The following is a 25,060-nucleotide window of genomic DNA, read 5'->3' as shown; positions in this document are numbered from 1 at the left end:
TCGTGTCACTTCCCTGAGAGATGGAAGACGCTGATTGTCGGCCTTAAAACACAATAAAGTCTGAATTATGCTGAATCCATGCATTATAGTTTGTGATAAGGTTGAACCCTGCACGTGCATGCATCAGTCGCGTTAACGGAACTTTTTCATTCATCAGTAGATCATTTCTTTCTGTCTCAGGCATGCTGAAGGAAGAAATATCTTGTACCATACATACGCACTTCACCGTATGGGGTTTTTGTATTTGTCTGTATGAACGCTGTAGGAACCCAAATCCAATCTCTACCTGTGTTTAAATCCTTCAACAGAAAGAGCACAGCCTGAAATATCTTATATCCCAAACCGGTCCTCATGAATGTAGAGATTCGTTTCTACATACTCACACCCGTACTGTACACATAAGCTGAGCAGCAGGAAGAGAGCACCTTTTTTGTGTGGCGTTGAGATAAATAGGATTAGGGATTTGGGAGATTTAGGAGGAATAATCCGTCTGTGTATCGGAGAGAGGCAGCAGCGGTGATGATCAAAAGAGAACACTGTGATTCGGAGCTCAGACATCTCCGGATGGACTGAAAACTTGGAGTGACATTTTCTCCATTTTTTTCCTCCAAGGATCAGCTCTCATTTTGTCACTGTGAGTGCTGTAATTGCCACATAATCACCTCATACTGTACGACAGTGTGTTTATGCAAGTGCCAGGAACGGATGGAGAATTATATATTCAAAGTAATTAATCAGATTTACAGTTTACATCGGGGGAAACAGCGAGCTAGTCTGCTTGTTGTTGGTGTTAGTATTAAGCAGGGGATTGGACTTAGTTATTTAACACACAGATGATTTGAACAGCTGCTTTGTTCAGCTGTTATCTATATGTCCACATCAGTACAATACAGACAAAAAATGTTTAAAAAACAACAACTTTTTTTTCCTGCGGACAGATTGTTAAGTGGGCCACCCAACAGCTCCATTCTTCATCTACCCATTTAATGCTACTCTTAGCCATGAGATTTACCCTCAAAGCAATGCACAGAAAGCAGGAAAACACTTCATAGATGGAGGTCAGGTGTTTCTTCTAGTCAAAATGAGTGGTAACACAGGAAGAGGTTAGACTTTAGTGAAATTCAGCAACTTGTTAGCAAGACGAAGGCAGTCAACTGAAGCAACAGGAGAAATGGACGCTGTCACGTACAGATGTGGTCAGAAGTTTACATACACTCATCATGGGTCGTTAATGTCATGGTGATTTGTGGATTTTAATGATTTCTTTGAACTGTTCTTAATTGTACAACATGCATCAGAATTTAAAAAAGATTTTTTCAAAGAGAGCTGGATGCAAAAGTAGTTGGTTATATTTTGTCAAACATCCCAGTATGCAGTTGGACATCCACCAGATGTTTTTGGTAGCCATCAACAAAATTGGTTGGTTTCCTGGCACGGACCCAGCTTTTAAGAATAGTCCACAGATTTTCAGTAGGGTTAAGGTTAGGTTGGTTTTGATGTGTGTTTGTTGAGACCATCGTCCTGTTGGAACACCCAGTTGTGTTTCAGTTTCAGCTATTGAAACTATTGATTTTATCGATTTACCTTAGCTGTTTACTTGAAGAATTTGGAGGTAGTCTTTCATTATTCCATCTACATGCAATGTACCAGTGCCCCTGGGACCAAAGCATGATGCTACCACCACCATGCTTGACATTTGATACAGGGTTCTTAGGTTTGAAAGCCTCCCCTTTACTGTCATTGAGGTCAGATAACTCCGTCTTTTATTGATCTGAAGATAAAAAAAAACATTCCCCAGAAGGCACCTGACTTTCTCCTACAGGCAGCTACAAATTTCAGTGGAGCCTGAAGGTGTCAATTTTGAAGCAGGGCCTTTTTTTTAGTCTGCACCCTCTCAGTTCATGGTGATTTAAAACTCTGAAAACCTTCTATGCCCTTTTGCTTTTAATCATTCAGTGCAGTCTAATACCAAAACATTTCGCTCACTGCTCTTCTTCTGTTTATTTGCTGATGTTGTGCGTTTTCCATTTAGCACCTATATATGTTTACATTTAAGACATCCCATGAGGTTATTCTCCAACTGTCAACACCAGCAGACCCAAACCCAATCCAGTCAGTAATTATGGTCAAAACATACTCATTAGGTGTCTTCCTGTTCAAACAACGTTCAACCCCAACCGGGACAGACTGTGTCACGCCTCCCTTTAGCAATAACCAACTGTAATATACCAGAGTGCTGTCATTAGTGAGTGAAACAGTTACACAACTGCGTTGCCTTAACGGCAGGTCTCACCATTCAGATGTTGTACTAGTGTTGCAATCTTGGCAAAGGTAAGGCCCTGAGGAAGTATTTTGGACAAAGCAAGCACCAGTACATCTCCCAAGTTATTCAGCTGACTTTTCTTGGCGACCCTCTCAAAGCTGCAGTCATCCCAGTTGCTCGTGAAACTTTTCCTGCCACACGTTTCCAGTTAACGTTCAATTTAAATGCTTTGATAAAGTTAATCTGTGAGCAGCCAGCTTTCTGTGGTGTACCCTCCTTGTGAAGAGTATCGATAATCATCATCTAAGCAACTGTCAAATCAGCAGTGTTCCCCATGATTGTGGTTGCATTTATTGAACTTTGTGTTCTGGATGTACTCAAACTTGAAATGATCTATTCTGATCATTTGAGGTGCTGATTTTATGATTTTTATGATCTGTAAAAAGCCTTCAAAGTTAAAACAAAAAAAAGGCTTGCAATATGCCATGTTCAGTAAAGAGTTTCTAAATTATGAAAAAACTATGTTCTCATAATATCTTTTTGTTGTTGTTGTTAGATGCACTGGCATGCTAGCTTCACTTAGGACTGTACAGGTTGGACCTTTCAGCTTATAAAGTAACAGAGGTGACAAAGATTTTATCTCGTGTCAGCAGTTATGTGGGAAGCAGCGCACTCTGAATCTTCACTGGATGTTTTTCATGTGACTCCCAAAATAATTATCCTTGATCAGATGCAGTAGGCCAAGTCACAGCTATTCATTTCATGCAAGTTTATAGTGGTAAGATGGCCAATAGGAGCAGACAGGATGCAGCTTTTAGCTAAGAAAAGCAATGTGTTGTATGAGAGTTACATAATGACACTCAACTACAGTGCATTTTATTTTCATGATTCATCCACAAAAGCCAATAATTCCCTACATCTTCCTCCTTTAAAAACTTGAGTGTTGTTGTATCAAAGTGCAAAGTTAAAAGACACACGTTTTAAAAAAGAAACATTTATTGTCTAGACATTTCAATCATTTTAGACCCACTAGCCTTAAGATCACTTAGTATTTCTCCCGATTAGACGTTTCTGCTTCATGTAAAAGACGTACAAAAAGTTTGTTTCTAAAGCAAATCTGGTAAGAAAAAAAGAACATATGTACATTTATACAAACAGAAACAGATTTAAGAACAAGCTAAGCACAAGGTCGTGAAATTAATGAGCTGAAGCTAACCGACTCCTTCCTGAAGCTGAAGCGCGACTGCACCTTCTCTACCCTCGTCCTTAAGACGACGGTGAAAAATAACGATTTAATCTTTTCTTTAAAAAGTGACATCACATGTTTCATTTCAAAGCTAAACTTTGACCTAGTGTCCAAATTCAGAAATACAAGGTAAAGAAAGTATATAGCAAAAAAAAAAAAAAAAAGTAATTTATTTAGTGAGTATAATCAGGAGAAGTTTTGTTTTGTTTTTTTACCCATCCTAGTCACTTATGATTTTCCAAATACAAGAACATTAAATTACATGTTAAGCCTTAATTTGTTCCCATCCAGGAAATATAATCATCGATTCATACAATAAGACATGACGTGTTTCAAAGATTGGTAAAGGCAGGGTGGGGGTGACTTACAGCGGTAAAGACATGGTGATTCTGTGACATCATTTCAGATCCATTGAGCAAAGCCCTTTCCGACATGCATTTCTTTCCTTTAATCACACAGCTTCATGTCTGAATGCACGAAGCAGCCTGTCACACTAGAATGGAGCCGGAAACACTGAAGTGTCACTTTCAACACAGAACAAAGTCTATTTGTCATGCCACTGTATTAACGGATGCACAAAAACTACTGCTGTCTCTCTCTCTCTCTCACACACACACACACACACACACACACACACACACCTACCTTTCAGTGACTAACAGGGAGTTTTAAACATCCAAATGTAACCACACTAGAGTTAACACTGCCAGTGCAATAAATCTTTTGCACGTATTGCAAAACTCAAATCGGACATCTGCATATATCACGTCTGAATGAATTCGTGTTTACTTTACCACTGCCCACACCCTACAAGTCAAAGAACATAAACCCCAAATATTTTTTTTAAAGTCATTATACTCACTTCACTACCCCAAAGTAGTCAACCTGGAAGAAACAAAAAGGGACCTACAGCACTTTACCAGTATGATGAAGCCATGGAGTATGATGTCTGAAAGGGACTTAACTGTGGGGTTACTCTAAGGAAACACCCACCAACATGCACTGATGGCATAGATTACTGCCATATTGTTATTATTGCCATGCCCCTGCCCCTTGCTTTTGTTAGAATAAAGCTCCATCTAAATATTTCTGTCAATATTGTGGAGATTTTACATTTGTGTAGGACAACTTTAGTGTGAAAATATATGAAACCTATGTAATAATAGAATTTGACAATTAGTTAATCAACTTTTTTGAAAACACCAGGTTTTCACTCTTGCTCTCACCTTTTCCCCTTTTCTTTTTTAAAATTAAGATCACAGAAAGAAGGTTTTTCAGAATAACCCAAGTTAAGCATTCTGTAACATATTACCATTTCCTGTTCTTGAAGCTTATCTGGATTGTTATGCTAATTTTTCTTCACATAGCTGAGTGCTTCACTTTTTCCATTTGAAACTGGTATGGATCTTTAAAAAAAAAAAAACAACAAAAAAAACCCTATCATGTTACATGAGGATCAAATAAACTCATGACAGATGTTCGTGGCAGCATAATGTGAGACAAGTCATCATAGCCTTCAGCGTGTTTTAAAAAAATGTACCATTTGGACATTTTAAGTAGTTAAGTACAGCGTGTAGGTGGAAAGCTACAACTACAGTGCAGTTAGTGAGGATAGGACTTAAGGTAAAGACAGAGAATGTACTTTTCAGACAGAGTAGGCGTATCAGAACAGTAAGCTGAGGTTTTAAGGTCAAACAGCCATAGCTAAGAGGAACGAAAGGCTGTGAGCGTCTTCTGAACCAAAATACAAATCAACATATTCCACATTCACTGTTTGAAAATGTCCCTCCATTCTGTTGTTCCTCTTTTTCTACCATCTTTCCAACATGATGCCAATTCTTGTCCATTCTTCCTTTTCCATTTGTCGTTTTTTTTACACAGTCACCCCGCAGGCCTGAGAGGTTGTCCAAATGTAGTTGTGCTGACATTTAGTGTGTTTCAATATCTGATGTTCAGCAGTGTTGTCTGAAGAGCTCGTTTCAGAGTCCCCTTTGGTCCTTCTCTGATTCGTGTAAATGATCCCAGGTTAGCCCCCAGCAGTAAGCAGATATCTGAATATTTCCTGTGCTTCCATTATCATCCACTTGCTCCAGTTTATTCCCAGCTGAGTTGGAGTCATGTACACAGGCACAACAGATCAGTGCATATACAACATGGGTCTCCTTAATGTGTTTCTCTGAAGGTTTCTAACAGAATAAAGAATGTGCCATCAAGGTCCACCTTATCTGTGGTGTGTTTCTAGAAACACAGAGCATATTGGAAAAAGAAGAAATGTCCCAGCTTTCTTTCCATATATTTAGTAGATGACCTCATAAACAGTGGCCTTCTTGTCCCCTGAACCAGTAACAATGTACTTGTCATCCACAGATATGTCACAGCTTAGTACCGAGGATGATTCTTTAGACTGAGGAAAAAAGAGATGGGGGAGAAAAAAAAAAGTCAGTAATGAAACATTTTAAAAGAAAACTAGAAAATAAATTCATGTGTGTTTGTATGGAACACAGTGCTTAAAAGTTTTAAAGTTGTGCTTTTAAAATTTACTGAATAGTACTGAAAGTAATATAGGAGCGACTATGAGACTGCGAGGCTTTTACCTCAGTACTCATATTCAAAGTTTAAGCACGTTTTTCTGTATAATTCTCTTTAAACAACCTCCTTTGTTGGACAGCACTGACTGTTTCATAGCATTGACTCAGTTACTGCATGGATGCAAAACAGTGCTAGTGGATTTTGCAGGGTGGTTTATTAAAGCCAATGCAGCAACTTTCGAGGAGCACATTTTGTGTCATTTATGAAAATATATAATACAATGAATGTACTGATCAATTGCCACCAACCTGGAATATGCTCGCCCCATAAGGTGTCCTCCATGCATTCAGTAAGTTGTCCTTTCCTGTGCTCACAAACCATTTGCCTAGTAGAAGAGTAAATACAAGCATGCACAATATAAAAAAATGAAAGCACTGTAGAATGGAACATACAACGTACAGACATAACTTCAGTGAAACCACTGGGCTGGGGGTGTCTTCACCTAACAATGGATTCCAAGCCCACGTTTTTTTTTTCCACCTCTATTTTGCAGCTCATTTAATATGCAAGTTGCTTACCACAGTAGGCAAACTGCAGGGAGAGCACACAGCTCTCATGTAGATGAAGCTGGTATTTATCCGGTTTGGTTACATGAAGGACCTCAACATTGCTACTCTCCATTCCAACAGCGAGCCATTCTCCTGTCGGACAGTAGCCGAGCGAGAAGATCTGAACACAAGAGAAAATAAATATTAATAAGTCCTGTCAGGATTACAAATTTAACCAACTGATACACACAGATTTTGTTTTAGTGGGGATGCTACTTTAAAATAAAAACTGAAACTTGTGGATTTCTTTTTAAGTAAATGACTGAAATAATGTTCAAATGCCTGTATGATTGTGCACCTGTGATGTAAAGTCATGCTGCTGCAGCTGCCGTCCCTCCCTCAGATCCCAGGAGCGGACTGTGTTATCCAAGCCTCCGGTCCACAGCTTGGTGCCATCATTGGAGATGTCGATACAGCTGGCTCCATCTGTGTGGCCCTGGAACTGCCTGTGGGATACACACATACATTCTCAATTAAATAAAGACGGACATTTTGGAACAAGGCACCAACCATGAGCTGTGCAGGGCAGTTGGTATGCATCACATGTTACCATATGGAGAGTGCTTACAGCATTTCTCATCAGAAGCCACTTTTGTAGTACTAACACTACAGATTGTCTGCCTCTTGGTGCTACAATCATAAAGGTTAAATCAGTCAGGGGCTGAGACTGCAAATTAAAGGTCAAATCTGTTGCTTAGAGGAGATTAGAAAAGCCAAGCAGTGATTGTAGATGTCCTTAACATTTAGCAGAGGCATATATTTATTTGCAGCAATCTTCTGAAGAGTGACAGAAGTAAAAGCATACAGTTATCTTTTACCTAACGAGTGTCTGGTTGTGCAAGTCCCAGACTGCAATGTTTCCATCGCTGCAGCAAGAAAAGCAAACTTTGGAGTCTGGGCTAATTGCCAGAGCGTAGCATGCTGGTGCTGATGATGTTAACTCTGCTTTAATCCTGGGAGTAGGCGTGGCCAAATCCCAGATTGACAACGTGCTTGCCTCGCCTCCCACAATAAGCGTCCGACCATCAGGGAGAAGACGGCAAGACCGGATGTAGTTGTCTCGGTTCTAATTTGGTAGGCACAAAAAAAGTTAATATTTAGTACAATATACAACATTTTATTGTGTTGTATATTCACCACATACATTTCATTCACTATTCTACAATCTAGAGCACAAATTCTAGTCTGATCATTTCTGACAAACAAGTGTTCCTCAAACTAATACTCAACTATATATTATAAGGCCATTACTGTAGTCCTATCCCGGAAGGAGTATAGTAAGTAAAGCTAATTTTTCATGGGGATTCGACAAATTTGGCCTGTCCAAACAGTCCAATACTTTTTGTTATATGGACTGATCACCATCAAAACACTGCCAAGTGGTCAAACCAAGTCTGGACAGGTAAAAGGGAAGCTGTTGTCACCACACGAATAACACAGACAGGCAGAATAACAACAAATTAGTGTTGTAGAACAGTTTTCTCCGCTATGCATGTTGATGGCAGCTCGCCAGTCTCCCCTCACAGCTTCTATGTTTGGCTTTGTTTTGTGCTCATGTTAATTTCCCTTTTACTTCTGCAAAATAAACTCATTGTTATATGTGGTCTCCTCTTTTGAGCTAGTCCAAAACCCTATTGTGGCAGGAAATATTTTCCACTTCTGCACCTCAACAGGCCTTGCAGCAAAAGTACATTAACTTTTGGGTGGTGCAATTTTGAGAGTCTCAAACTGGTAGGCCTGGGAAGACTTGTTTTGTTAGAATTCATTTGCTGCTACAACTCGCCTTGCTCTTGTGGCGGCTGATTCCTTTGCAAATTATCCCCTAAATTCTAACTTAAGCTATGTATATATAGAAAAATTCTCCTGTGTTTGTAAACTGCTATCCACTTTATGCAAACCATGAGCCAGCTCATAACAATACACCTCACTCACCAGACAGTCTAGCTGGGACACAGGACTCTTGTTTCCTGGGTGACTAATGTCCCACACCTTGACACAGCCCTTTCCTCCTGTGTACACATGTCGGGTGGGGTTACTGATGGTAACGGCACACACCACCTCTCCGTGGTTCAGTGTGTTGATCTGACGGGCATGGCGAGGGATCCCAGGCCCCACCAAAGCATCTGGAGGAAATGGAACTGGCTGCATCTGTCCGTCGGCCGCGACATGAAATGAATAAGCACTGATGACAGAGTGGAAAAAGGATCAAGAAAAAGAAATCATCATTGTCACCATCATCATGGGAATTATAAGACTAATTAGTTTTACAACTATACTTACGGTTTGCCACCAGGGATTCCTGTCAGACTAGGAGGCATTCCAGGAACTCGCATGTGAGGATGAGGATCAAAACCAACCTTTTGGACAGAAAACAGACATTTTATAAGCCCAGGACTAACAAATACCCATGAGAATTGGCAAAATGCTCACAGGTCAATACTAACCTGTGAAAAAGAGCATAAACACTCATGAGCGCAAAGCTAACACATACTCTCAAGCACACATTAAACTGCTTATTCTAAATGACAACTACAAGAGACAGCAAACACACACAGGCAGATCTGTAGGTATTTGTGACTGCCTCCCACCCCATCCTCATCCAACAAACAAACACACACAGCTGCTAAGTACACAACCTGAGTTGCTATCAAGTGTTGCTCAGACACTGCTGTGTGACTACTAAAGATATTTAAACAGTGTAATGAACACTATGCAAATACAGCAAAGAGTAATGTGGCGAATGTACTGCACATAGGTATGCAATCTGTATAAATACTATCCAAAAGAAAGCAGGGACATGAAGCTTTGCAACTATTCACAATTTAATAGTAGTTTTTTTGTTGTTGTTTTGATTCTTGTTTTAAAGTATTCACATTGATTAATGTCACTTTCTTTAAAATAAAATTTCCATTCTTTTGAGTATTTAAATGCCCTTTTAAGTTACAATGCATGACACGGGAAACTACAACATAATGACTATTTCTTTAGAGGGGTGTAAGTTCAATGAATGTGGTAGAGATGAAAATCTGCCTGGAGCAGGTTACAGAGTTTTATGGCTGAGAGGTGACAACAACTGCTGCCCACCTGCTTCAGGTATAATAGCAAAGAGAAAGGCACAGTTGAAAAGTTTCATGTGAAGGGAGCAGAACTCAAAAATGCACTCTGTTCTTTTCACACACATTCACTGACATGAAAATTCATAAAACTAAAGAATCCAGAAGTGCAAACCTGACACCAGGCTAACATAACTCTAGCATCTGAGTTTCTGCCAAAGTTCTATCTTGGCATGCAATCCATAGACATACACAGATTTAAAGGGTCACCTCATTTTATCACGTTAGTCTTGTTCTTCTACTCACCATTGGTGACCGCCCGTATGCGGCCACTGCAGCTGCCGCTGCAGCACTCATCTGAGGTGACATGTTGTGCAGCCCAGCAGCATAGGCTGCAGCTCCAGCTGCACCAGCTAGCTCCCCGTTCATTCCTGCTGTGTGGGGCAACATGCCAAATGCACCTGGATATGGACCTGGTACAGCCAGGGGAGTTCGCAAACCTGCAGCTGGAAACAAGCACAAAAGGATTAATTAGTTAATGTCTAAGAATGCAAGTCTACGTCTTTTCACCATGCACTTACCAGACATTACTGCCAACGCTTGACTAGGCTATCATGTAAAAGCAACTTAAGCCTAGGTAAACTGAGATTTCTAACCAGATATCTTGCAGTCACACTTCATATTAAGCTGTCTCTAGGATAAGGTTTTAAATATCTTCCATGAAACTGACTGAACGAGCAGACTTCTGCCTGAAGCAAGCAAACTCATTTTATTTTCCTCTAACAGAAAACTACATCATTTTTATAACCATTTATTAAGTAGTAAGTTTAAATGACCTACTAGGTGGATGTGGTATTTCCATTGAGGGGGGTTTTGAAAGATTTGGTCGGATTCCAGGTGTGGAGCTGGGCCCGGGGGTGGAGTCACCTCTAGGCGTGGGTGTGCTTGACTTCAGCCCAGGTGTACCTGCCTTATCTCGCTGCCAAACACCAAGGAATAATTATAAATATACAATAAATAAATAAATCACTCCATTTACTGGGTTTATTTATATAAAACAAATAAGTTTTTCTTTTCCATTCCTACCATTGCCATCTCTTTAGACTTTAAGGAGGAGGAGCTGGCTGATGATGCAGTAGAGGCTGGACTACAGGGGTCTTTCTTGAGAAGACGCGCTTTATCCAAACCATTTTCTCTAGGAGAAGGAAGAGGTGTGCCACGAGGGGAGGCTGGATCCTGGTGAAGTAACAAGAATTCTGTTAACTATTTGGGAGTTCAACTTAATACAATCCTTGAAAGAAGAAGACCACAGACGCCTGAATATGATGCACATCTTAAAAATGGACCATTGATGTAATGTAATTTAAGCATGTACCAGACAGCACAAAAACTAACATTTATAAAATATATTCAAATGTACTGACCTCATTTGAGACATCCACCACCAAATTGTCATCACTTTTCTCTGCGTCACTATCCTAGGGAAGAGGATCAGTTAGATAATCAAATTAGTCCATTGACTGGCTGTATAATTAATAAAATATGTTCAAATGAATGAAGACATTCCTTTTCCTTTGTCACGTTACATTAAAGACACAGGTACCAGAGAGATTCCTTACATAGTGACTTGAGTCCTTGTCATCCACCTTTCGCTTTTTGGTGTCATTTGAGAAGTCAGGTCCGTTGCGTCGCTTATCTGAATTCCTAAGACTTTCTGGCAGCAATGAGTTACTCTGCGAATGAAAGCAACGAGGAGGATGAGAAGGGCAGAACACTGCCGTTCATAAAAATATGAAAAAGAAAAAGGACAATTTGGAGGATAAAGACAAATTTTGCCATTTACGGTTCTGATTTCACTCAGTTGTGTATGCATCCTGCATGAGCTCACTAAAGTGTCTGATCCGTCTACCACTAATTGCAAGAGCTATTCAGCTATGTAGAGCAGGTTAGAAAAACATACTCCTACTTGCAAATAGGTTAATAGTTCACAGAAGCATGAATTAAGCAGCACTAACACTTAAACAGCAACCTCTTTTCTCACTTGACCAAAGCCCGTCACAGCCACACACAAACACATGCCTCTGAAGTTGATGATTACATTAAGTGGCTCTCAAAATCTATCAGTGCTCCCTCTCCTGGCTCTGACAAGCTGCACTGGCTGTACTGAGAGTGTGGGTGAGAGTGTGTGTGTTTGTGTGCACAGTGTGTAATTGACTGTGAAAGCCTGTGTGTACGAACAAGTGTGTAACAGACTGTGAGTGTGTATTGCTTGCATAACACTCCTGTGTCCCTGCGTCCCAAGACTACACATGCACACAGAGCTGCCTCCCCCTGGCCTCCTGACCAATGGATCCTATTGTTAATGGATTAAAGCTTCATGTTGAGTCCATTATAGTCTCAACCTGTCAATGAAATGTGCATCCAACATACACAAACACATGCGCATGCACAAATCAAGCAAGGGAGTGAGTGCTTGGGCTTTGAGGGGGGAAAAGGGTAAATGAAGGAGGAATGGAGGGAGGGTGTGAGAGTGTGGAGGAAAAGAAAGGGTGACAAGAGACGAGGGACGGAAAAGAGTTTCCGGGGGGGGGGGGGGATCTGTATTCTGCCAAAGGCCCCTTCCTTCATACCCCCCCCAAACCTCCTTTCCTCCCCTCGTCTCTTTATTGAAAGGTTTTAGTGAGCTGAGCACAGAAGCACTGACCCGCAAAACGTAAGCAATTTCCCCCCTCCCTCACTCTCTGTTCGCTTTTAGCATGGTGCCTCTCTCTCCCATCTCTGAAATACACACATATACACACGATGTCACATGACTGCTGGTCCCTCACCCCCCACTCTTCCCCAAGCCCTCCCCTCTCAGTGGTGATGATATTAAACACAATGAGAGTCTTTAAGCGCGGGATAAGGGGCGGTGGGAGGGGGAGAAGGGGGTAATCTGCTCACTGAGGTGTTAAATAGGCACAACAATGCAGGCTAGGGTTGAGAAGTGTGTGTGTATGAAAAATGTGTGTGTGTCTGTGTGTGACCATGCTAAAAAGCTCATTTGGAGGAGAAAGGAAACCTAAGTTCAGAGCAGATCTAGGGCAGAACTAAAGAGGCAGGCCAAAGCCCTACCCAAAGAAATCCCACCACCCCTGCAGACACAGACACACACAGAGACACGGACACACACACACACACACAAGCTGAGAGTCAAAATGCACAACTTAAAAAGGTAAAAGCTACCTGGGTGTGAAACAGCACTAAAAACTACAAGGTGCTTTTATTCATAATGACATGTCATAAATTTTATTGATCCCTCAGGGGGAGTTACATAATAAAAGCAATTTCCATATAATGGGGACACACACACACACACACACACAGCAACAGGTGACATCTACTCGCATTATGAAATTCTGTCCTACAGCATTTGGATGGATTTGACATCAACCTTTAGCTACTGCATTTTCAATTAAGCCCTACACCTTCTAAGAACTGTATGAGTGGCCAAAAATAACCTTTTATATAAGTGCATTAGTAAAAACCAAGCAATTAGCATATCTCTTGAAATTATATAAATTAAATATGTATTTATTAATGTGTGTGTAAATTTGCATTTGACCATGTTTAGGAGCAGTTTACTTACTCACAGCTATCTATTAACTAGAAGAACAAAGCAAATTTCCCGTAAACCTAAACTATCCCTCAAACAAAAGTAAGACAATAGTAGCTCACCAGAGCAGTAAACATTGCTGCAGAAAGAGGAAGTACTTACTGTGCTGGGCTCTCGCTCTGTTGTCATTGGAAAAGCATGTGTGTGGTTGAGGTCACGGGGGGTTTACCAGAGCAGAAAAAAACCCAAACAGATAAGGGAAGAAGAATGAGTTCAAACAGACTTCATTGCAACACAACTCATACATAAACAACCCCTTTCTATCAGAAGTGTTTCTGTGCTGGAAGGTGCGTCTCCTTACCTCTCAGGTGTTCAGGTCCTGCAGGGTGAGAGTCTTGTCCAGACATGTGAGGTTTTTTCTCACCACTCTCTTTTCCTGCCAGATGAGGAGGAACAGCTCCGAGTGCTCCTGACAGAGCCAGAAGACTAGCTGAACCACCCAGCTGAGAAGGATGGAGGCCAGCAGGGTGAGGAGTGAGGGGCACAGGAGCACCACCATGGTTATGGGACAAGTGCTGCTGCTTTAAGAGAGGGGAAGGGGAAAAAAACAGAAGGCGAAAGAGGTGGTTAGTTGGGAAAAACATTTTTAAAAAAGTGACCTGCTACAAAGAGGCACCAGTCCATTTTTATTTAGTCTGTGGTATACACAGCTGGACCTGTAACAGACAGGTCAGACAGATGAATAAAAAGCAGTTTAAAAGAACCACACCTATGTGGGTATGGCTTAATTCAGCAGTTGTGATGTAGTGCAGTACATCACAATCATGGCTAAAACAAAAAACAAAAAAAACAGAGAAGTTGAGTTCAACGAGAAGTCTCAAATTTCATAATACAACTACCATAAATGTTTAAAGCATCAGTATCCGACACCAAAAACCCAACATAAAAGCAAGCCAAAAACAGCTAAAACTTAACAATGCTCTGTAACCTAATCAAAAGAGACTTCTGTCCCTATTAAAGTCTTCAACAGATGGGACAGTTTCTCCACTGTCTGGGGTTTACACCACCTCAACAAGCTGCTGCGCTCTACAAGGTGGTGAACACAGCCTCTCCCCCCTACACACATCCTCCTCCCTCTAAGGTCAAACACTGAACAATACTGACAGCTGGGATCACAGCCCAAACCCTGAGGATGTGGAGGGGGTAGGAGGGAGGAATGACGAGAGCCCCAGCTGCTGCTTGCACTGTCAGATCTTGTGAGAGAGTGAGGCGACTGAGCAGAGAGGGGAGGAGAGAAGGAGAGAAGAGGGTCAGAGAGACAGAGAGAGAGGGAGAGCCAGTTTGGCTGGCAGCCCTGCTCTCTCTTTCACACCAAATCAGGCGCTCGTCTGAGCGTGAAATGCCTTTGTGTTCCAAAACATCATTATTGCCTCCTCAGACAGTAGCTGCGGGAATCCAAGCTCACTGATTCGCCGCAGGGAGGGGAGGAGGAAGGAGGGAGAGAAGAAGGGAAGGTGGGGCACAGGAGGCGACTCGGCGGGGGTGGAAGCAGTGCTGAAGGTCAAACCGACTTTTATCTCACCTAATTGACGCACCCACCCCCATCTCACTTTGGATCCCCCGCCTCCTTTTACCTCTCCATCTATCCTTTGCTCCCTGCATCCTCCCCCAAAGAATGGAGGTAAAACAACAAAACAGTCTTTTAGCATCAACCCCCATGCCTGCCTGCGCTCACACACTCAATTTCCAGAGTTAGCTCGCCTGCCAAACAATCAAACATAAACACACCCACACGTCACACTTGATCACACTTAACATGCATACGCATAGTCTAGATAAACAAGGCAGGCACACACATCCTCACTCAACCATCCTACCTCTGCCTGTTGTTTTCTGGGGATAACAGAAAAGCATGCTCTGCTACACACAAACGCACACACACACAAACAGATGCAAAGCACACACACGCACGCACACGGATACACAAACAGGACCCCTGATGGGAGTAAATGGAGGGGAAGTATTGGTAGAGGCAAGGGGAGCCTGGTTTGTCATGGGATGTGAACTGGTGTGTCTGCGTGCATTTGTGTGGGATGTGCATGCGTGTGTGTGTGTGTGTGTGTGAGAGTGTGAAGGTAGGGGCAACATGCTTCATTACGCTCATTTAACTCACAAACGGGGTGAATGACAGGCTGGCGTGGGAGACGAGAGGAGATGGGAAGGGGGGGGTGTAAGGGCAACGCTGTGACCCCCCCTTTTACAAACACAAAAATCCTGCAATTAAGACTCAAACAGCAACTGCCAAATCCACCTCTCACACCAATCAGACACTAACAGAGACCCCCATCAGTTCACGCCAACTAACAAGCCCACCCCACATCACACCAAGCCCTCTCCAGACCCCTCCTCTTTCCCACATTCCCCTTGAACCAAAACCCATAGCGTCTCCTCCAGCCAGTCAAGCCCCTATGGCTCCTATAAGTCCGAGTAATAATGGTTCTCTAATCCCACCCAAAGAGTCATCACCACCAACAGCTAGACTCTCCATCTCCGTTTTACATTGAGCATCACTGTCAAACCTCAAGGAAAAAAACTACTTTTTACTCTTAGTGTGCCAAATCATTTTCTACTTAAGTATGAATAGCTGGTCATGCCCCATCAGTCTTCCAAGTCTGTCAACATCTTTTCAATAAACACCTTTCATAATTCCTGAAGCATATCCTCTTTGTCAACTTACTCATAACGAAAGAGTCCAGTTCTATCAATCAAAATCAAAACCATAGTCTCAAAAGAGAAAACATATTTGCACAAGGGTTAATTTTCTTTCATTTCCCATAAAAATCACTCATATGCCCTACATCTAATTCTACAGTCTAAGTCCAGTGTTGGCTTATATCCTTGAGTTAAGTCTGGTGACAAAGGAATAAGGAATCTCATTTAAAAAAAAAAACAAAAAAAAAAACAACACACAGTCTCAGGCATATTCCTAAAACTTTATATAGATATCTGTTATGATTTGGTAGCAGTTCTCAGGGTTTTAACTGAAATGAGAAGAGAGAAAAAAAAAGACAAGACAGGTGACCAAAATGAGGACTTTTACCTTGTGTTTGACTTTGACCCATTTGTGTTTGAGTAAACAGTAAGATGTGTATTTACACTCCGTTTTTACTATGTAAACAGTACAAATTGTTTCTTCAAATAGAACACAGACCTTTGATGACACAACAAGACTGTGGAAAATGTGGCTTCTATGTTAATCATTAAATGGTGCATATGCAATGTATTAGGTAATTTGCTATACTAATGTCCATGTCCTTATTATGGTTGCCCCCTAGGCAGCGACTAACACTAGTCATACTTACTATGTTAATTACACACAAAGAACAACAAGAACAAACAAAGAAGATTACTGTGGTAGCCAACAACAACCTGAGAACTGAAATAATTTTATTACCAGAGCAAAATCAAACTGTGTTCCAAACTTGTTTGTGTAGGGAAAGAAATATTTCCTATGGAGTAAACACACACACTGCGATAGTTAATGCAAAGAGAAATTAAAGGAATACACACTGTAGGTGGAAGACCGGGCAGTCCACGTACCCCGATGACAGCATTGAGCTCTGCCATGGTCACCTGTTTGGCTCGCTCCACAGCCTGAACCACCTGCTGCTGATGCTGTAAAACAAAGATGCACAAACGTTTGCCAAAGCCTGAGAGTAATGGCAGATTTACCAGTAAAATTAGAGTGTATAAATGGGATACAAAGCACAGTCTGTAGCTCTAAGTCACACATACTTACCTCCTGTGAGAGGAAGGGAATGACTTGTGCACAGATGGTGTTTAGTCTCTTGGCAATCTCAGTCTGATGAAGTAAGAGACACACACAGATAGAAAGAGACTTAATTGTTGATAACATAATTACATTCATTTAGAAAAGACATCTGTTCAGTAACACCAATAAAGCAATAAACGTGCACACACACACACACACACACACAAGAAAGTGCTGCCACCACAGCAAGCAAGCAAAATACCCCCCCCCCCCCAAAAAAAAACCCCTACCAGACAATGATACCGATGACACTCATCGACTTCTCTCCACACAGAAATCCAGTGTGTGCCATTTTCAGCACACACAGTGTAATGAGATTTTCCTCTCTAATTATAATTGTGGGCTCAGCTCAGGTTTCTCTCTTATTACCCGTTCTATTTCTTTTGCTCCCTCTCCGCCTGTCCTCTGTGTTCTTGTCCCCCTTCCCATCAGCACTTCAACATAATCTCATCAACTACTAACTTGGTTTGCTCTCCCTCGGTATCCATGCCAACACATCCGCCTGCCCCTTAAACCCCCGGAGGTGGTTACAATTGGCTGAAACCAGATACCCCCGTGGTGGCATCAAATCAGATAAGGGGACTCATATTACACATCATCCAATCAAATTGATACGAAGACGACCAGAGTGAAGTGGGAATCGGGGACCATGAAAGGTAGTAATGGCTCAGACGACACACACATAAATATATAGATACATAGAAACATGCATCATATCACCCTGTATTATTGTTGGGTGAATACTCAGGAAAAATGCGATGGTTGTCGTCACCGAAACAACAAATGGTTTTATGGAAACTTTTCAAAACTCAGCCAAAATTAAGTCATCAAGCTAGAAAGAAATGTAATATCCCACAGCACAAAGCAACCACCTGTGTGGGTTTAACTAACCCAAAAATGACTTCCCTTGCTATGCAACTGTTATATGTCCTGTTGACTCACTTTACAGTAATAGCAAACAAGTAACTGTTCAAGAATTCATTGCCCTAATCTCCCATCTACATATAATTAATTTAACCTGACAATCTGCTATTGTTTACAAATTAGAAATTTGAAGAAATGGCCACAAAATCAGGGGATTAAAGCTATTACAGATCATCCAGAGAGTGATGGTAAAGCTAACATAGGCAAAACCTTTTTTATGCTGTCACCGAGCAAAAATTCAAGACTAATCTATGAGTAAAGTGTAATCAAAATGGTCCGAGAGGAAACCTGACTTCTGCATGTTCTCTTGGCTGTTTTAAAACTGTGAAAAAATGCAGAGAGGAAGACTTTGGGAAAACGCTTATATTTTTAAGAATAAAGGAGCTCCTGTTGGCTGTTCTACAAATGCAGATGTACATGAATGTCCCTTCAGATGGAAACCCTGATTGAGTCATGGGAAATCCCACTGGGAAACTTGCTCTTCAATCACTGGCATGAACTGGCCGCACAAAAAGGAAGATGGTCTTGTCAAACAAAGAGTCTAAAAGGGAGACAGCCAATAAACATATTAAAGCATGGTGTATGTTTCTTTTACAAGTTGGAGGATCGCTCATTAGGTAAAGGGGAGTGTTAGTAACGTTACACACCTAGCTAATGGCATGGTAAGTTCCCAGACATCAGCAACTGTTTGAAGGAGACATCAATATACAATATGTTATAGAGTTTTATTACCCGATGAAGGTACATCACAGCACGACCGTTTTGGAAGCATGACTGTCTGTTAAAACTTCATCTCAGTCCTTCCACTAGTCACTAAGATATTTCAGCCTGGGCCAAAGTCCAAAGGCTGACAGGCACTGCCATCTCTAAAACTTTAAAACCATGGCGTTGCTGCTCTAAATTATTTAATGATTTTAATGGGTCTGACAGCTCCTGAAAAACTGAAGTGGAGACGTCCTCTTTAGCTGGAGCATACTTGCGCTCAATTAGATGTCTCTGTCACGCACACACCTGTCAGCTCGCCAAACAGCCACAGTTCAGCCAATTATGTACTTGGATGAGCTAAATCAAGTGCTACCGTTTTCACAATGAGTCTTGAACTACACACATAACTGCTTCAAAAATAATAGTACTTTCAGTTATATTTATAAAAATTATGAATATATTTATAAAGCAACACAACATACATCTTGACAAGTCAACAAATGATACTCCCCAGACAAATTTAAATAAGGTGGTTGAATAAATACTCCACGTAAAAGTAAGCAAAGTCAGAACAAATAGACGTAAGTATATATGGAACAGCTTCCCTCTGAGAAAACTAAACACCGAACAACTGACTCTTTATCCAGAATCAAAAGACATGTTAAGCCTTCAGAGTACGCATACCTCCGTGTCATAACTACATGAGCTCAGCAGCCTTGCCACAGTTTTAACATTGCTGTCTGTGTATGTGCACCTGATGGCTACAGGACACTTTCGACAAATAAGAAAGGGGGATCTTAAAAACCTGTATTCTGTCCAGTTTTAAAGTTTCAGACTTTCCTGTACTGCCAAAGTGCGTCAAAAATAACCAAGTCATTCCATACCAAGAAATTTTGAAATGAAAAGCTATTTCTGGCATACTATGTATATCCATTCTCAGAATTATGAGTTGTAAGCCTATAATTAGCTTTGTATACAGGGTCAATCATTAGGCTGCCTGAGAATAGTGTGACCAGATACTAGGGCAACCCAGCAAACCTAAGTCGAGAGACAAAGTCAAATGCTCAAATTTCCCAGGCTGCAGCCAAGACTTACAAGTTCATGGTGTTGGCCTCAAAAGTTTCTCCTCTCACTCACTTTGAACAGGGTAACGTTATATGTTATCTAACTGAATTATATTTGCTTGTGGGGAAAAGCTGCAAAAAGTTTTCAGGCAGCAGCTCAGGTGCTAACCAATCAAATTATGTTATGCAAATGTCCTGAGAGAGCAGAATGAAGATTGAGTACTCTGTCATTCATTTGAACTTTAGCAATAATCTCCAGAAAACAAACTAGACTTCTATCAGTGGAGGGACGAAGACTGTTTTGTGATTTTTGGCAATATTTATGATGAAAATGATCAAGTTAGAAGCAACAAAACATGTTTCTTTTTCCTCTACTTGGTGCCCAGCCTTTGTATAGGTGGTACAAAGGAAGGGAAATAAAGTATTGTTGTGTGCACTAAAGGAAAAAGCAATGTGACTGTGATATTACTAAACCTAAATGTCAAAACTGAAAGCTGAATATCCACCCAATAATCAAATATTAGTGTCCAGCTCGACCAGTTCTCTTGTATATGCTTACATTTAGACCCAACCAGCTACACTAAGCTCATAACTGCTAATCAAAGCTTTCTTTGCTTGCTTTGTGATTTTACACAATATGATCTGTTGTTACTCTACTACGCCTCTCCCCCAACATTGAGACATGTCTAATGTCAAGCATAAAAAAGTAACAAAATCCACAAAAACTCACAGCCCGTGCATCCAAACCCTTAAATTAACATTTCTATATAGTGAATGAATCGAACAATGACTCATAACTGAGACAGTGGGTGAACAGAAGTTGAGGATGCAGAGACAAGATGCAAGCATACACAGAAAATGTGCGAACAGAGAAGCAGCTTCCCATTACACATATAATTGGAGCATTATGCACCCCCCACAAACGTACATCCTCAGCAGGAGGTGAGTTGTTCGTCTATATCCTCCATACCCCCACCCACCCACAGAAGCTTGTTGCTCTGACAACTGCAGTCCCAAGCTAATGACCTCCCCTGGAGCTTTAGTGAGTGTAACTGTGTGTTTATGTGTGTGTGTGGACAATAGGAAGAGATGCATCTCCCTTACAATGAAAGAGCAGTAGCTTCACATGGACATAAAATGAAAGAGGAGCCAAAGAAGGGGGAATTTGGGGTGGGGGGTGGTTTGTAGCAAAAAGGAAGAAGAGATCCCATAACTGTTATTGGAGAGCAGAGGAAGGCAGAAAGAAAAGAAGAGGACTTGGGGTATAAAAAGGGAGAATAACACAAGAGGAGAAGGAAGGGGAAGGAGTGTGAGAGAGGCGGAGAAGTATCCCCACTCTTCACTGAAGCATCCAGCCAATCCACCTCCAATTTCCTCTGGTCTGACTGGTCGATAGCTGTGGTAATTACTGGTAAACGCTCTGAGCCCTGCACCACTCCTGTGGGGAAATGTGTGTTTGTGTGTAGCGAGAGGGTGAGTTTTTCCCCTGCTCATCATCCACATGTCTACACACTTAAAAGAAAATTTTTAACTTTCACTGTCTGTGTACATATGTATATGCATCAACAAGTTCTGTGCTTGTGTTCACTCTACCGTCTGTGAACTGAAACTGTCACTATCGTCGCGTTTTTGCATACATTACTTAGAGCTATGCAAAGTGCCCTTGCCTTTCTGCATGTGCATGTACACTGATTGGGTAATTGCCCTTGTTATTGTGCGCTTCATGCTTGAGTCTGCCTCGTTACTGTGTTAACCTCCCAACTTCAAAAAAGGGAGAGCTCCACTGTATCTCCTCCGTCTGCCTCACCGTGATCGATTCCTCTGCCCTCACCAGCCCTACCCCTCTAATGTAATAAAGCAGGCCGCTCCCCTAGACAGCACCAATCAATCTACAGAGCCATTCATCCTGCCTCTGGGCTCAGCCGGCCGGCCCTAACTGGGGAAATGGAGACAGAGCCCCATCGATCACAAATAAACACACATCCACACACACATATACAAGCATACAGTAAAAGAGAGACACACACACACACACACAAATGCACTCGTGCACACGCAAGGACACGTCAACAGGCTCACACTCCACATACATCAAATTCCATCCATGAGAGGAAGAGAAATAAACAAGAAGACCGACAGAGTAGACGAGCAGCCATACCTGTTTGTGCATTTCAATGTTGAGGCCATACGACATCTCATAGTACTGGGGGAGGGGAGGGAGGCAAAGAGTGAGAGGGTTAGAGGGGGTGAAACAAATCCTAAACCCCTGAAAGAAAAAGCCTGAATAACTTAAACAATAATTAGCTACACTGTAGATGTCTTTGAGGATATTTGCAGATCTTTTTAAATGAAGTGTTCCACAAAGAGGTCAAACTACTTTGAAAGTCAAAACATGCAAGTCAAATGCTTTTTAACTTGAACATGAGGCAATGCAACATGCTCGCAAACAATCTGAACTGAACAGCATTCGTGTCCATGTTATGTTTGTTTCTGTGCTAGATTAGAAGCTTTTGACACACAGCCACATTGCTTTGTGTAAAAGAGGTAAAACTTCAGTGATTTAAGGTGAAAAGTAAGCTCTCATGTATATTTTATTTTCTGAAACAGTGAAACACATTTTAAATCAACATGAAAAGTCGTAACAGCACAGCATCTTTGCGCAGTAAAAGCAGGTGACACTTGCATGTTGCTCTTCCTCTTCCCTTCATTTAGTATTTAACAATACATATATTTTGTATTACGAGTCTTCAGATAGGAATTTGTATTCTGCTTTATAAGATATGGACAACTTTCTCCTCTAGGAAACTTTAGAACTCAGGCATGTGATGTGTGACCCTGCAGGGCAAATGAATTGAGTATAGGGAGCTCACCATGACGTAGTGCCTCTGCATCTCTGTTTTTTCACTGGCCAGCTTCTCACACTCCAGTTTGAGACTTTAAAAAAAACAACAAGAAATACAATACACCATTTACTTTGAGTGGGACTCAACATTTCAAGTTAAACTAATCAGTTTTCATTCTTTCTCTCACCCCTCTTGCTTGATGATTTAAACACCTTCTAAAACAGACCATGGAGATGTTTTTAAAAGAATTGGTGCAAAAATGGAAAATACAATGATTGTTCCCGTCAAATAATGGGTATATGTTTATGAAAATCCTCTTCTTTGAATATGTAAATCAGAAACATTATGTCTGCAGGTCTAGCTTTCACCTGTTGTGAATGACCCACACTGACAACATCTAGAGCAAAGTTAAAAAAAACAAAAAGAAAAAAAAGAAACACTCACATGTAGTACTTAAGCAAGCCTTTTCCCTACACAGCTACACACACAGGGGAAAATAAGGCGTGATTTATGAAACCCTCAGCCCACACGCCACCCCTCTGGCTCTCACCCATCAAGAAGATGTAGACCTACCGCAGTGCAAGCGCTAACACTGATGCCTGCTTGCATATGTGTGCACTTTTGTATGTGTACGTGAACCTAATCCAGGTTTATGGGTTAGTCTGAAGCCAGGGTTGAGGTTTTGTTCATTATGGTTATGAGGATGACTGTGGTTAGGGTGAAGTTTAGTGTTGGGAGGGCAGATGACAATAGAGGAAAATGTGAATTGAGTGTTTGTGTTATCCACCTGTGGTACTGTGCCTGAAGAAACTGAAACTCCTCCTTGATGCGGTCCAGTGACTCTGGGATGGTGAACTTGAAGGGCTGGCCTGGAGCCTGGTGGGGCGTCTGGCGCGTGCGCGCGCGCGCAAACACACACACACACACAGACGGATTACCAACATCACACTGGTACATTACTTACACATTATTGGTTACATTATGAATCTGGTACTTTTCAGCACAAATACAATATCAACAACTTCGAAATATTAGTCGTTATTAAAAAAAAAAAAAAACACAAAAAGCTAAAACGCAGTATAATCAATCCCACTGTAGAGCCCAATTAGTTAGAGGACTGAGCTTAATATAAACACACAGGCAGCCCGGAGGGGCGGGTCATATAACGAGGTAATGTTACCCGGTTAGCCCGGTGAAATGAGCGTCTGTTAATGCACAAAGAGCGTCTTACCGGGTGTCGCCCCTGGGGAAACATTGTTATCTCCGGGAGGATGAAACTGTTTCTTTCTTAAAACCCCGTCAAAGTGGGATCAAATGGGGATGAAAAGTAAGGTTGTGGGAAGCTCCCAATCACGGAGAGGAATCCATCCGCCGTTGTTATTAGGACCCCCGGTCGTTAATTACAAAAAAAGCACCGCTTGTCCGCTTCGTCTGGGTTCACCGACCGTTTAACGTGAATTTCCGCTTCTCCCTGTCTCTCGGTCGTCTGTCCTCCGCTCCACAGGCAGCGCGACCGTAAATCAACCGGAAAAACACGGGAAACGGCTCATTAGTTGAAAGCAGCTGAAGGGGGAGGGAAGAGAAGGGCAGGAGAGCCAGGTGAGAAATGAAGAAAAAAAAAAAATAGGGCTGGAGCCACCTTCGCCACTCCGGCGTTTGTTTTGTGTGCGAACTGATGTATTCCGAGTACGGAGGGCCGACCAAACAAACAAACAAGATAAAATCAACCCCGTAGATCCTCAACAGACAGCCGCAAACTGCCGGCGCTCAGTCAGAGCATCAGAAACAAATCCACACAAGTTAATTGCAGAGAAGAGTTCCCACTTGACTCGCCGCAGTCGCTGGCTGGCGGTTGAACGGTCAACAAATACAGAAATATTTACTTCCTCGATCAGTGTGGAAGCAAGCCTTGCCTCCAAAATAGATTTCTCGTTTTTAAGACAAAAAATAAAAAACGAGGAAATATATCGTTAATTTTGATAACAACAACTCCCACAGCGGCGGGAACTGTTCACGGTCTTGCTCTGCTTTACCTCAATGGCAACTTTCTCACGCGGTTTCACGCTCACCCAGCTAACCGAAACTATAGGCCAGCCCACAAAACGCCTCCGAACCAATCAAAGTCTCCGCTCCACGTGGGGACAATAATGTGGGTTATGAAACTGGCCAATGGTCTCTCTGCGAAGTTCCTCGATTCCGTTGACCTCGTTGAGCTACGCAGATTTTGACCAATCAGCGCGTCGCAAGGAGCTGCCACTTCGGAAGCGCGCAGGGCGGGCAGTGCGGTGGGGAAAAAGGCAAGTCTCAGCTGTCAATCAAAGTAACGTGGGTTCCAAGAGCAGAGCTGTAAATGTGCGCGTCCACACATACACACACACGCACACATTAACAAGCACAC

General features: G+C 41.8%; 1 protein-coding gene across 4 annotated transcripts; it reads right to left on the bottom strand.

The window, feature by feature from the left end:
* Positions 1-5,030: 5,030 nt before the first annotated feature.
* LOC113033270 (TLE family member 1, transcriptional corepressor) lies at positions 5,031-24,782 on the bottom strand. Of its 4 annotated transcripts, none has more exons than XM_026186905.1 (20): positions 23,894-24,782; positions 23,450-23,550; positions 22,690-22,753; positions 21,978-22,022; positions 17,094-17,156; positions 16,865-16,969; positions 13,656-13,875; positions 13,457-13,473; positions 11,319-11,432; positions 11,124-11,177; positions 10,786-10,935; positions 10,540-10,678; positions 10,006-10,205; positions 8,927-9,003; positions 8,579-8,828; positions 7,465-7,712; positions 6,945-7,092; positions 6,617-6,767; positions 6,347-6,423; positions 5,031-5,913 (listed from the first exon to the last, which is right to left on the bottom strand). In XM_026186905.1, the coding sequence occupies exons 1-20, from the start codon at positions 23,915-23,917 to the stop codon at positions 5,806-5,808; spliced, it is 2,355 nt and encodes a 784-aa protein (XP_026042690.1). In that variant the 5' UTR covers positions 23,918-24,782; the 3' UTR covers positions 5,031-5,805. The 4 variants fall into 4 exon arrangements, with proteins under 4 accessions (XP_026042690.1, XP_026042691.1, XP_026042693.1 ...); XM_026186906.1 differs by having other exon boundaries at positions 13,656-13,872; XM_026186908.1 differs by having other exon boundaries at positions 13,656-13,872; positions 16,895-16,969.
* Between the last annotated feature and the right edge of the window lie 278 nt (positions 24,783-25,060).

This window comes from Astatotilapia calliptera, chromosome 12, assembly GCF_900246225.1.
Source record: "Astatotilapia calliptera chromosome 12, fAstCal1.2, whole genome shotgun sequence".
Lineage (NCBI taxonomy): Eukaryota > Metazoa > Chordata > Actinopteri > Cichliformes > Cichlidae > Astatotilapia > Astatotilapia calliptera.
This window is presented reverse-complemented; position numbering and strand designations above follow the sequence as displayed.

Coding starts and splice junctions, on each gene's coding strand:
- LOC113033270 (XM_026186905.1), bottom strand. CDS start 23,917: ATGTTTCCCCAGGGGCGACACCCG. Junction 13,876..16,864: donor TGCCCGGTCTTCCACCTACA/GTGTGTATTCCT, acceptor CCTCTCTTAAAG/CAGCAGCACTTGTCCCATAA. Junction 8,829..8,926: donor GGAATCCCTGGTGGCAAACC/GTAAGTATAGTT, acceptor CTCTGTCATCAG/TGCTTATTCATTTCATGTCG.